Source organism: Abramis brama (genome assembly GCF_963993115.1).
Source record: "Abramis brama genome assembly, chromosome: 7".
Classification (NCBI taxonomy): domain Eukaryota; kingdom Metazoa; phylum Chordata; class Actinopteri; order Cypriniformes; family Leuciscidae; genus Abramis; species Abramis brama.
In genome coordinates, this window is record NC_139969.1 from 4008164 (window position 1) to 4022538 (window position 14375).

Genomic DNA, 14375 nt, shown 5'->3' on the forward strand with positions numbered 1-14375 from the left:
CTCCTCTCCTCTCCTCCTCTCCTCTCCTCCTCTCTCCTCTCCTCTCCTCTCCTCCTCTCTCCTCTCCTCTCCTCTCCTCTCCTCTCCTCCCCTCTCCTCTCCTCCTCTCTCCTCTCCTCTCCTCTCCTCCTCTCTCCTCTCCTCTCCTCTCCTCTCCTCTCCTCTCCTCTCCTCTCCTCTCCTCTCTCCTCTCCTCTCCTCTCCTCTCCTCTCCTCTCCTCTCCTCTCCTCTCCTCTCCTCTCCTCTCCTCTCCTCCTCTCCTCAATCCTCTCCTCTCCTCAATCCTCCTCTCCTCTCCTCTCCTCTCCTCTCCTCTCCTCCTCTCTCCTCTCCTCTCCTCTCCTCTCCTCTCCTCTCCTCCTCTCCTCTCTCTCCTCTCCTCTCCTCTCCTCTCCTCTCGGATGTTGTGTCTCTCTGTGCAGTGTGTGCACTTCTATACATGCTCTCTGTTAGACAAGCTCTAAATCTGCAGCGGTGCACTGAGTGTGTGTGACTGCTGCTGTCCGCCTGCTTCTGTTCCTCTGCAGGGACAGGACGGGGACCATCCTCTCACAGACAGAAATAGCACACAGATCATACGCACGACTCAGGTTACTCCAGAGAACATGAAGCATTCGAAAACACAAGAAGCTCCAGCCCTCTTACACAAAAGACCATAGTATTGCCTTCAAAATAGACCACGGAAAAGCCTTCATTACATCATATATATTTTGGTCAATACCATGATGGTAATACCATGGTATTCTTTGAAGGTTCTTGCTATGCCTTGTCAATGCATGGTATATGAATATGACAAAATGTTGTTTTGAGGTATTAAAATAGTTTTTTAGTAAGACAAGCGTCACTATTACCATTTCTCATACTTGGCTCTATGTACTGTGTTAATATGAAGTATTTTTTTCTGTATTGAATTTACATAGGTGTTTTACCCATGTTTTGAATTACACATCACATTGTGTTGTGTTTTAGGGTTAACGGAAATATCCATAAACTATAATGTCCTGGCAGAAAATATACCAGTACCTTTTCTATTTTTCTATAGATTTTGTTTAAACCTGTGACACATTTAATATTATAAGAACCCCCCAAATAAACGGTGATATTAGTATGAATAACATCAGCATTCATATACTAATGATTGAGAACAGTTGCATGTCCTTGCAGGGGTCAGCCCTATGTTCCCACAGCCCTATGTTCCCACGGCCCTATGTTCCCACATTAATTTTTTTTTTTAACGATTTGTCTAAACCCCAGTTACGGGTAGGTTTAGGGGTGGGGTCAGGGGTAGGCCATTTGTGGGAACATAGGGCTGTGGGAACATAGGCATGATCCCTCCTTGCATGTCTTGACCTGTCCTTGTACGTAACCTCTCACACTGATCGGTAAACGGCTCCATCAACGGCGACTCAGTTTTCATTCAATTTGCCTGTAAACGAGGCGAGAGAGGATGTAGTTTGACGTCACACAGGTCTATCATTCCATCTCTATCGCATTGCTTTCTTCTGACTCGGCCATTAAACACAATTGTCTTTATCGGTCCATCAGTGAACCACTTAGATCAACACTGCTGGCTCTTCAAATGAGGAAAGTGAGTGACATCTTCACAGTGAAGCGTCTGGATCAATGAAAGCCTAGGAAAAGCGGTTTGAGGGTATAGACCCACTGGAGGCTGTTTGAAATAGTCTAAATGATGGACAAAGGAACGTTTTTCAAGACGTCCTGCAGTGCAATCCCTCATAATGACTCTGAAAAGCAGCTTGAACTCCTGTTTTTGCTACTGTACCTTTAAGAGTTCTAAATGACCTCTGTTGTGATTGATGCTTTGATCTGTGGAAGTTCTAAAATTCTAAAATCTAGTACTTTGAACTCTTTCAAAAGATCAAGGAAAATTAGATTTTTTTTTTTTTTTTTCATGTGACCTCCGTTTAGAAACAATCTTTGAACACTGTTGACCCAGCGCTGCTGCCGAGAGATGCAGCCCACTTTCATGTTGGTATAAAGCTCAACACACAGGCAATTATTCTCACAAGTGGTTGAGGGAGCTTTACAGGTGTTACACAAACGCCTGCGTCAGCATGATGCTGCTGTGCAACAGGGAACACACACGACTGCAGTGCGAACGCCTCCGGTCTGACCTGCTTTCTTTGTTGTTTTGCGTAGATCATTACTGTTCTCATTCTGTCTCAGTAAAAAACACAGTTTGAGGGATGTTTGGCTCGGTAACTAATGATCTGAGGTTGGGATTTGGGGTTGTACGTTGCCTGAAGAACAAATACTGACTCTGTGGACCTGGATCTGAGCAATGAGAGAGGAAAAAAGAGTTTTTATGTTGACATGAGCGTTTCTTCAACAACCTTTTGGACCTCATAGAAAGTAAATTTGTTTAAAACACTTTTCTGCACACTCTCACTAGTTTAATTTATTTTGCTTTCTAACAATGGATGTTTATGTTTAATTTTTTAGCTCGAGCATTTCTGTGACCGTTGTCTTCTTCGCAACTGTTTTTTTAGTATAATTGAGATACTTATAGTATTTATTAATATTTTAATTTTAATTTAACTTTCATTTTAATTCTAAATTAGAGTTATAATAGTATAATATAATAATTTCCAATTTTATTCGTTTTTGTTTTTTAAAAATGTCTACATAGTTTAATAATTTTTTTATCATCTTTATTATTCAGTATTAATTTTTATTTCAGTTTTATTTAGTTATTTTACTACATCAAGTTAAACTAAATGAAATCGAGCAATGTTGAAAGTAGTTTAAAGAAAGTTTTTTTTTATATTTCATTTTATTTCAGTTAACATTTATTTCAAGGAACGAAAGTGTTTTTTAAAATGTTTTTTATTTTAGTAAACGATAATATCCCTGTTTTATTAGGAGCAACAGCTATTTAGGGACAGTTATAATTTGTGTAAAAATGGTTTGGTTTGTCTCTATTTCACAATAGTTTATCTATTTTACTATTTTAGAATTGATATATCGTCCTGATATAGTCAATATTAACATATTCAATCATTTAAAATGATAATTCATATAGGTAATGACCTGTTTTCTTGGATGTAGCTTGACATTTGTGCATTTGACTGATGCTTTTATCCATTCAAGATACACAGATATATATATATATATATATATATATATATATATATATTTAGTATGTTATTCATGCTTTATCAGTGTTAATTTAAGTGTATATTACTTTTGACTACTCTGTTTTTGACTACAGTGATCTGGACTTGGCAAAACACACAGTTCACAAAGCTTGATCATCAAGAGTGATGATCTTTGTGAGTCGTCCTGTGATTTTCTTTGTCTTTGTTTTCTCCTGGCCTCGTTTCTCTTGAATATGGAGCGACTGTGATAGTGTCTGTTGTTGAATAGCATTACCTTGGCATGGCTTGTGTCTGTAAATGTTCTGTACTCCACAGGATGATGATTCTTCAGATGTTAACTCAGTTTGCTTGTGTTGAAGTCCTGTGAACTTGTGCCTTGCCTTTCAAATGCCCGTCTCACAATTGGCAGTCATACTTTTTGTTTTGTTCAAGTTCAGAGATTGCTGACATGATGCTTCACATCAGTGCATTACTATAGCTGACAGAACTGATGCATCTTTTGGTTTCAATAAAAATCAACCCCTGGGTTATTTATTCTTTTTTCTCTCCGCAGTACAAACAAGTGGAGCAGTACATGTCCTTCCACAAACTTCCGTCAGATTTCCGACAGAAAATCCACGATTACTATGAGCACCGTTACCAGGGCAAGATGTTCGATGAAGAAAGCATCCTAGAGGAACTGAACGAGCCGCTCAGAGAGGTGAGCTTGTGTTTGGTTATCTGTGTGTTTGCATAGGTCTGCCAATGTCTGTAAACATCTGTGGGAAAAAAAACTCCCAGAAGGCCCTGCAGTTGTCACAGAGCTTTCCGAAACAATAAAATTACGCTGAACGGGGAACAGCTTCCAAACTAATTTATGTCACAGTAAACAACTAAATCTCCTCTGTGAATGGCTTGCAGCTTTCACTGTAATGTTGTTTAAGAGAGCATAACTAACATTGTGCTATTTGTGTATTGATGTTTAAGTTTGGATATGATCCTTTATGGCTAAATGCACCAATAAATGCAAAATGTCATAAAAAAATTATAAATATATATTATACAATATATATATATAAATATATAGAATCAAATTTTCAGGATTGGTTTTGACATTACAAGCACATTACCTTACAAATTCTTATTACCATATCTCTAATAATTTTGTAAAATGTTAAATTTAATATTTCCAATAGTGTAAAAAATATATAATAACTTTTCTGATATAATATTTTTCTGATATTGGCATAAATTAAATTCAGCAAAACAAATACAAGGCAATAATATACTATATATACATTTTCTCAATGCATATTATTATTATTATTATTATTTAAAAAAAAATATATATATATATTCAGGATTATTTATATATATATATATATATATATATATATTCAGGATTTTTTGTGTGTAAACACATTATCTTACAAATTCTCAATTCTGTATTAATTTTCTAAAATTTTAAATTTGACATTTTAAGTATACTGAAAAATAAAAAAATGGAAATATAACTTCAATTTTTTTCTGATATTAGTGTAAATTCAATTCAGTAAAACAAATACTAGGCAATAATATACTATATTTTAATTTTCTCATAAATATATAATTATATTTTTTTATGTATACTGAAAAACTAAAAGAATGTCAATAAAATAACTTTACATTTTATTTTCTTATTTTAGCATAAATTAAATTCAGTACCACAAATACTGGGCTATTCCCCCATATGTTTTATGCAAACGCTGTGTATGTGAAATATGTGTTTATGTATTTCTCTCACCCTGCGGTCTTTCCATCTGCTGTCAGGAAATCGTGAACTTCAACTGCCGTAAGCTGGTGGCCACTATGCCCCTGTTCGCCAACGCCGAACCCAACTTTGTGACAGCCATGCTGACGAAGCTGCGTTTCGAGGTCTTCCAGCCAGCCGATTACATCATCCGTGAGGGAACCATCGGCAAGAAGATGTACTTCATTCAACACGGCGTCGTGAACGTGATAACCAAAGGAACTATTGGGCTGAAACTTTCTGACGGCTCCTACTTCGGAGGTACAATCCCACTCGTATTAACCTCGTAAATTAGATGGGAATTAAACCATCACTTCACTTAATTAAACTGCTCAAATCCTTATTGAACCTCATTACATTTTAAATAATTTAAGCCAGATATGGTGTGACCTCTTCCATTTTAGCACTTTTATCGTAATTATATTGATGTTAAATTAGTTGAACTTTAAAGGCAATCAAAATATTCTGCTCTGGCCTGACATTGATATTTAGTTTTTCTAGTAACAATGTCACATTCTCAACCAGTTTTTCTTCTTCAAAATAATCATCCAACAAACTCTTTTAATATTTGATGGTGAAGTGTGTAATTTCTGCACTACCAAATGGAATTGCAAATGATAATTTAGAATTTTTCCCAACGCATCCCCACCTGCTATTGGTCAGACAAACAGGAAGCTCCGCCCCTAAATCTGCTCAAATAAACAAAACAGTGTTTTGAAAGCAACACAGTGTTGAAACCATTCCGAAAATGTTCTTTAAACCAACCCATGAGGCGTTTGTGCATTTATGTGCTTTAAAGTCAGGATTTTAAGATGGATTTTGATTGCTGTTGATGTTTTTTATCATTGCTGGGGGAAAAAAATTGCTCTGAAAATGATTACAATATCCGCGTTTCCATTACCCTTCAAATTGCGCAAATTGAAATTGCGAATTGAAAATACGCCCAATGGAAACACGTCAATTTCGCAAAAACTCCCATTTATCGCAAAAAAGTTTTTACGCTCGCTTGAGGTGGTTTTACAGGCAATTCGAAAAAGAAATATTTTGCAAAAGTGCAATGGAAACAGTGTTTGCGCATTTACAGGTCAGCTGACGTAATGACGCGGTGTGTTTGGACAGAATACGAGACAGAGTTCTTTATTAAATTCATAAAAAACAAAAGAATTACAGGAATAATGGATTCTAAACCTCAAAGAAATGCCACAATCAAGACCTCGAAGCAGAAATGAGGGAGAAACACCCAGAAACTCCTCATATGTGCCGCTCACAAGTATAATAAGGGTCGTTCCTTACCACTAATGATTGGATAACACACATGCATCTCCTTCGATTAATAATAATGGCCAGTACAGTGACTGGGATATAGTATAAGCCTACCAACGTGCATTGCCATGGTTTTTGGAATGATTTTACATGAAAAAATGAAGTTTTAGTTGCATAACATCAGTTAATGGAAACGCCGTCATTTCGCAATAGTTTTTTGTCGGCATTTAGAAAAAATCGCAAAAGTTTTGCGCAAATCTGTAATGGAAACGCGCCTTGATATCTTTTCTCTGTGTTGTTTTTGTCAGAGTTGTGGTGTGGACTCCGCTATTCTCTTGGAGTTGTTGTGATTTTTAAAAAAATCTCTGATTATAGTTATTGTTACAGTTATCATTCTTAAGGTGCGATAATTTTTACCATTGTTCCACAAATTTTCATGGGCGAAATCCAGTCATTTCAATAGGAGTCACGCGATCAGGAATTTTGCGTGAGGGCGAAACATTTCTCCACACAGATTTCTCTGTGGGTTCAAGTTGGTCACATAGATTTGCAGCGTTGACTAACAAAAAGCTGCTTGGTTAGAAAGTGAATTGTGTGTGAGCTGTGCTTCATACATCACTACACTATTGACAATGGACAATTACCTTTTGTGCCGTAATTTCACTGATTTCGCTGACCTTTAGTGTGAACGGGAGCACGTTCTAACCAATAAGCTAAGCTTGTCTATTTGTGTGGCAAATGGTAAAATGTTTAAAAAACAATCAGGACAGATAACTGTAACAGTATTGTTGAAATGTTGCATTGCATCTTGTTTAGGACACTGTAGTTTCTTGTTAAAGAGGCAATAGTATGCCCTAAAATCTTGATTTTGTTTTTGGGCTCTACTAGAACAGGTTTTCATGCTTGAATGTTCAAAAAACACATTATTTTTCACATATTCTCCATTGTTACAGCTCCTCTCTTCCCAGTCTGTCAGTAACGCTCAGTAACGTTTAGTTCCTGTCTCTATGAGGCCCCTCCTTCTAAAAAGCACACTGTGCTCTGATTGGTCGGCTGGAGCAGTGTGTTGTGATTGGTCAAGCACTTCGAGTGTGTTTGGGAAATGCCCCTCCCCTTAATATAACCGTGAGATTCAACACACTACTAACTAACTCAATCAGGCCCCGCCCCTTTATTCTGCGCATTAATTATTTAAATGAGGAATATTGTGACGTGTTCGTTCCCGGAAGAAACTCAAGACTACAATGGAGGCGTTTCAGGGAGTTCAGAAACAGAGACACTGATATAGAGAATAACTCCGGCTGGAGGGACTCTGCTTTGTAACTTTGCAGAGCTTTTTAAGCTCAAACAGCAACATTACACACTAAAGAACATTTAAGAAAGCATAATAGGTCCTCTTTAAGTCTCTGAATCCTCTGTAAAGCAGAACTGCAGCAGAAGTCAGTTGAATTGTCATGGTTCTGAGCTGGTGGAGGGATCCAGACCCTGGGGAACCCAGAAGTGTGTGTGGTGAGATGTGATGTGCTCTGCTGAGGAGTGAAACACGATCTTTCTGCAGCCTTAAATCCGCATGAGTCAGTCGTTTTTTAGCTGCAGAGGACAGGAGGGTTTGGAAGAGGCTCTCTGCGCGTGACCTTGGAAAGGTCGAAGACAAACCGATGTCTTGTGCAGCCTGAGATAAAGAGAGTAGCCGTCTGATCCTGTGGGCGTCGTGCAGAAGGATCAGTCTCAGTTTTTCCCAGAGGAAAACTGCTCTTTTCATAGCTCAGACTTAATGGAGATCTCATTTCCGTTTCATTTAAGCATCAGACTTGTTGATGCTTCTCCTGAAATTCATTTGGGAGCGGGAAAAAAATAGACACAAACGAGACAATTAACATGCGGCGTAGAGCTATTAAATGGATGTGAAATTTCACTTCATGATCAAATACAAGTAATTATATTATATTTTGAATAAAATATACAAGATTATTGTATTTTGACATTATTTTTTGGAACAAGTAAGCACATTTCCCTCAATATATTGGCAAAGCATTTTAAATTGACACACACACACACACACACACACACACACACACACACACAAGGCTATATTATTGTATAATAATAAGCTGATGCATTCATGTTAAGCATAAATGTATTTTTTTATTTATTTAAAAAAATATATATATAATTAAGTTTTTTAATGACCCAGAACTTTCTTGACAGTTTTCTTGTGATTCACACTTATTTTTAATGTAAATGCTATGTATATAAAATATGTGTTATGTATTATAGAAATTATAGAGCTATATAATGGATATGAAACGAATAGCAGCTTTAATGAGAATCATTTGAGCTCATATTGAGATCTGACTTTTGATTGCACACTTTAAAAAAATATATTTTTTTTTCTCCAAAGAAACAACTGAAAAGCAGATATTTCTTTGCATATCAAAGTTAATCTCATTGTTGTAGGATATTTTTCTTTATGGGTTATAGTAGCTTTTGTGTATGTGAGGGTGGATTTAATCAAATGAAGGAACAAATTAGATGCAAATGAGGTTTTGTGTCCACAGGAGTGTTTGTGTCTGCACCGGCATGTGTGTGTGTGTGTGTGTGTGTGTGTGTGTGTGTGTGTGTTCACTTTTATGTACCTGTGATTGTAGCTTTAATTTACTGCCTTTTGGTTTGATGAATGACCCCGGCTCTGGATAAACGGGGCTGGAATGACAAAGTTCTCTAAAGTGAACCAAGGTTTCCAAGGTTGTGTATTGGATTTTCTGGATTGATTAGGAAAGCAGACAGGGAAATGGGCCGAGCACACAGAGGTCCCTGATGGATGGGTCAGGATTTAATACGCGGAATGACACACAACATCTACGATGAATGATGTTTATGATCTTCTGAGGCTTATGGGTTGTTTCTCTCCCATCCTAAGGAACTAGTTGTGTTCCAATATCGCATGAGCTAAATTTAATCCCAGAGAGTGTGTGTGTGTGTGTGTGTGTGTGTATGTGTGTGTGTGTGTGATCTTCTAAATATAGACACAAAACAACCTTGAACATTCACCATGAAACAATAAAAATGTGATGATTGGGGCTTAGATGTGTGACGTATATATACGTCTGTGGGACTTTTTTTTTTTTTTTTTTTTTTTACAATGAAAGTCATTGGAGTCAAGTGTTGTTTGGACCATAATTGTTCTTCAAAATATCTTCTTTTGTGTCCCCAGAAGAAAGTCAAACAGGTTTGCAGTGACCTATGGGTTGAGTAAATTATGACCGAATTTCCCTTTAAAATGGGATACGGGAATTTAATTTTTTTTGCACTGAAATAATTACACATTTAATTTTTAAGCCATGGGAGCTCAATAAAGCAAGAATATATTCAGCACTTTATAATAAGCATTCAAATCACATACTTTTGAATGAAGTCTGATAAAGTTTAATTACTTTCTGCAGCCATGTATTTAAATTCATTCCCCGTTCGATGAAGGACTCTTCAGGGTTTCAGTTTTCGAGCAATTTAAAAACACTTGCCATTTAGAAAAGGTCTCAGAGTCACTCTCCCCTGATTAACGCCACTATCAAGATGTTTTTAAATTATTCTGGTACTCATGTCCTGTCCTTAAATCTTCAATGTGTGTGAGTTTGACCGTTTTCCTCTCTGTCAGAGATCTGTCTGCTGACGCGGGGTCGTCGTACGGCAAGCGTGCGAGCGGAGACCTACTGTCGCCTGTATTCTCTCTCCGTGGACAATTTTAATGAGGTATTGGAGGAGTATCCCATGATGAGGAGGGCCTTTGAGACCGTGGCCATCGACCGACTGGACCGCTTAGGTAAGCGAAACCAGAATCACCATCTGAAGTTTCTCAAAGAACAATAATGTGAACATTTTAACGGCTAAAAGGATTATTCAGGGTTAAATACAGCTTAAGCTTTATGGGAAACATCTGTGTCGATTAGGACTTAATATTGACCTCTCAATAATGGTGGGCTTGTAAAAAAACGATCTGAAAACCTGTTAACAGTAATGCACATGTCTCTTTGACTTCTAATGTAAATGTTTAAAAGCAGAACTTTTAAAGAATATACTTAAGTGTTAATTGAATATGTTTTCTGACACTTAATTGCATGTTATTTACAATTAAATCAAAATATATTATAGTTTGAATTTGTATTAAATGCAATTGAGTTGAATTAGTTGAACAAACTATTGAATTGACTATTTAACTAACTATTGAATATGTTTTCTGACACTTAATTGCATGTTATTTACAATTAAATCAAAATATATTATAGTTTGAATTTGTATTAAATGCAATTGAGTTGAATTAGTTGAACAAACTATTGAATTGACTATTGAACTAACTATTGAATATGTTTTCTGACACTTAATTGCATGCTATTTACAATTAAATCAAAATATATTATAGTTTGAAATTTGAATTTATATTAAATGCAATTGAGTTGAATTAGTTGAACAAACTATTGAATTGACTATTGAACTAACTATTGAATATGTTTTCTGACACTTAATTGCATGTTATTTACAATTAATTAATTGTATTAAATGCAATTGAGTTGAATTAGTTGAATTAACCAACTGTAAGTAGGACTTAAGTACATCTTTATGTCTAATTTATATCTAATATCTAATCTTTATATCTAACTTTATATCTAATTTTCTTTATATTTAATTTCATAGTTCTATTTTCTTTGAAATATGTTTTAAGTGTGCTGCTGAACACTGCCAAGTATACTAAAATATGGTAAATATTGTATGTCTAAAACTTGTATATCATGTATTTCAGTGTTTTTTTAATTACACATTTGTAATGATGAAGCTGCGGTTTAGTACATTTAAAATACACAAACTTTAAGCAATGCAAAAGATTATTAAAACACAATTATTTAAAATATACTTTAAAGAAAAACTTTTAATTTGACATTGTTACATAGTGCACTTTTTAAAAGTGTGTTGTGAAATATAGTCATGAAAGTTTGCTCTCTTTAAGTACACTTAATTTCATTGCAGTTTTTTTTTCAGTTTCTCAATACCTAGTGGCCTAAACTGTGAATCATTTATCATTGCTTTGGCAAAAAATGCAATCAGTGACCACATTTTTCAAATCACATGAACTAATTTCTCACTTGGACGGAAACACAGTCAATGTACCTCTATGTACCTACAGGCCAGTTTGCATGTTTACCTACTTTTTTCAGAACTTACATTCAAAACCTAACATAAAACATAAATAAAGTAGTACTAACATATTGAAATATAGTCCAAAACTAAAAAATTAAATACTATTAAAACAATTACATGTAGCTGAACAGTAATACGATACAATAATACAAAATGTTCAATTCAATTCAATTCACATGTATTTGTATAGCGCTTTTCACAATACACATAGTTTCAAAGCAGCTTTACAGAAAATGCACGAGTCCACATTACAATTTAGAGTGATCTGTTATCAGAGGTAACTGTCTAAGTTATGTATTTCAGAAATGTACACATACAAAATCACAGTTAGCTAATAATGCATTAATTTAAATAATTTAATAATTTAAGGCAGAAGCTCATTGAAGTAATGAATACGTGTTTGTTAACAAATGATTATGACATTTAGAAAATAAATAAATAATAATCTCTCGTTACAGGAAAAAAGAATTCCATCCTAATGAACAAAGTGCAGCACGACTTAAACTCCGGCATCTTAAACAACCGTGAGAACGAGATGATTCAGGAGATCGTGAAGTACGACCGAGAGATGGTGAAGCTGATCGATCAGCAGCGCCCGCGTGCCATGTCCATGACGCCCTCCATCCCGCCGGGGATGTTTGCTCCGCCTGGCCAATCACAGGGCAGCTCTGCCATCGCTACTCTTCAGCAAGCTGTAGCGATGAGCTTCTGTCCGCAGTTCGGTGGCCCTATGATGGGTCCGAGCACCTTGCAGTCGCCCAGGATGGTCCGACGGTTCCAGGTTGTGCAAAGCCTTGCCAGCCCGGTTTCGGCTTCTCCTCAACAGTCTCTCCCGCCGCTTGGCGCGTTCGCCGCCGTTGCAATGGCCAGTCCGCCGGTGCAGAGTCCGCTAGCAGCGGCAGGCGGGCGAACTTTCCAGTACGGGAGTGGCCCGATGGGTGCGCGCTCCGGATCTCAATTGTCCCTCATCCAACAGCATGCTCCCAGTCCCACACGGCCCAAAGGATCCCAACCGTTGCACCAAACGGGCAGCTTGACCCAGGATGATAGAGCACTGTCTGCTTCACAACCCTCCCTGCCACAAGATGGCGCTCCACCCGTCGTGCCCAGCCCGCCACCGTCGACCCGCGTGTCCTCAACATCGATCGGCCCGCCTCATCCCGCCGTCCCGGGGCCTTCCGGTGTCCGGAGCGCATTGCATCAGAGAATGGCGCTGCCACACCAGGCGTCCGCAGCCGTGCCTGGGAATTACCCGTCCACAACGCCTCCTACAGGCACTCCCCCCGTAACGGGACCGGACTCGGCTATACGCAAGAAAGATTCCATAGTCAGCCTTCCCGAGACGGACTTCACAGCCAGATCCCGGCTCTCGTCCAACCTCTGACGAGGACTCTGAGACTCTTTGCAATACTTTTTTTGTGAGTCAAAGTTCGTTCTTTTTGCTCGAGCGCCGCGCTCGTAGGATGGCTTTTCATAGGAACCAAAGGGAGGGCGATCGGACAGACTTAAGGTGCGGTCACATTTACCATTGCTCTGGGAAATTTCAAGGGCGAAATTTATATTTATGCATCTAGCAGATGCTTTTATCCAAAGCGACTTGCAAAAGAGAAACAAAAGCAATTTATCACTGTTCATAACATGCAATGCCAGGTTTAATTGATGACCAGATTAGGCTAGGAAGCAAGGGAAGCAAGAGAAGTGCATTGGTTTGAGGGTGTGGGATGGTTAAGTGATTGCAGAAGAGGTGCATCTTCTGCTTATTGAAAGATGGTTTCAGCAGTTCGGGTTTGCAGCTAATTCCACCGGAGAGGAACAGAGAGGGTGAAGGTTTTGGAGAGAGTGAAGGAACAATGAGGCATCACTCATTTAATGACCTTAGCTGGTGGAGGGAAAGAGCATATACATGAAGTAATTGATCATTTGACTAATTTTCATGTTGGCCACTTGAATTTACCACACTGGCCAACAGAAAGCTTCTTGGTTTGGAAGTGAGTTCTGTGTGAGCCGTGCTTTATTTTGCCCATGAAATATCACTAATGTGACCGCACCTTTACCGCTAATAGATGTCCTCTACATATAGATTCACAAGATCGGATGCCTCGACTCACCCGCTAGAGTAGCTAGTGCCGCCCCTGTACAGCTTCTGATGCCTCTTGATATATTTGTCTCTATCGTCCCGAGTGAAAGGGAGAAATCCTGTCGTGTGTAACATGGTGTTTTCCGTAGAGTTCGTTCAAATGCAATCGGGGCGACTAGAAAATCAGGGACTTGCAAGAGATGACAATGATGAAATCGGACGCTTTGTGAACGTGTTTTTCCTTCTTTCTGTATAAGCTCTACTTGTAGCAATCTAATTAACTGTCTTTCACTTTGTTGTAAAATATCACTGAACAAAAAAAAAAAGTATTATGGACCGCTGGTCGATCTTATATCTTAATGTAAATAAGAAGGGGAAAAAAGGGAAGAAAAAAAAAACCCAAGTGATAATAGAAAACACACAAATTGTATTTACTCGAAAACCAAAGTTGAGCTTGAACACAAGTTTTTGGTTGTGTCTGTGTCAACTGAGAAAAACAAGTCAAACTAAAACATCCTCTATTTAACTGCCTTGATTCCGAGTTTAGAAGCCATATACATGGTCTGTGTGTGCGTGCGTGTGTATTTGTGCACATATGCTTATTATTGTGTTTTATCGAACGGGAGTGTAAATGCTTGCGTTTTTACGTCGTTTCGTCGGGCGTGTCGATAAAGGCAATACTTCACTGCGTCGGGGTTGCACTGATTGAGACTTGAATGCAATGGGTCTTTTGCAGAACTCGTTTAAATTAGCAGGCAAACCAAAAGAATCACGCTGTTTTCTGTGATCCATGTTGATCTGTACATGCAATATAATTCTGCAATATCCTCGCCCTGCCTTTTATATGAAAGCTTCATATCGCGGCGTAAGCAATTTAATCTGCGTTATTCAGAGAATGTTTGAAACCTCATCTTTTAAGGCACTTGATAAGGTCGTGCAGCTTTCGCAATACGTTAT

At 37.9% G+C, this 14375-nt stretch overlaps 1 protein-coding gene across 1 annotated transcript in view; it reads left to right on the forward strand.

Annotated features, from left to right (window-relative positions):
* LOC311085977 (potassium/sodium hyperpolarization-activated cyclic nucleotide-gated channel 2) overlaps window positions 1–13794 on the forward strand; it is a gene marked incomplete at its 5' end in the record, with an annotated part of 66469 nt that extends 52675 nt beyond the window's left edge. Inside the window, 4 exons of the mRNA XM_084118597.1 lie at window positions 3674–3820; window positions 4909–5149; window positions 9807–9971; window positions 11800–13794. Of these exons, the coding sequence (XP_083974723.1) occupies window positions 3674–3820; window positions 4909–5149; window positions 9807–9971; window positions 11800–12725 (1479 nt within the window). The 3' untranslated portion in view covers window positions 12726–13794. The remainder of the gene's footprint in view (window positions 1–3673; window positions 3821–4908; window positions 5150–9806; window positions 9972–11799) is intronic.
* Between the last annotated feature and the right edge of the window lie 581 nt (window positions 13795–14375).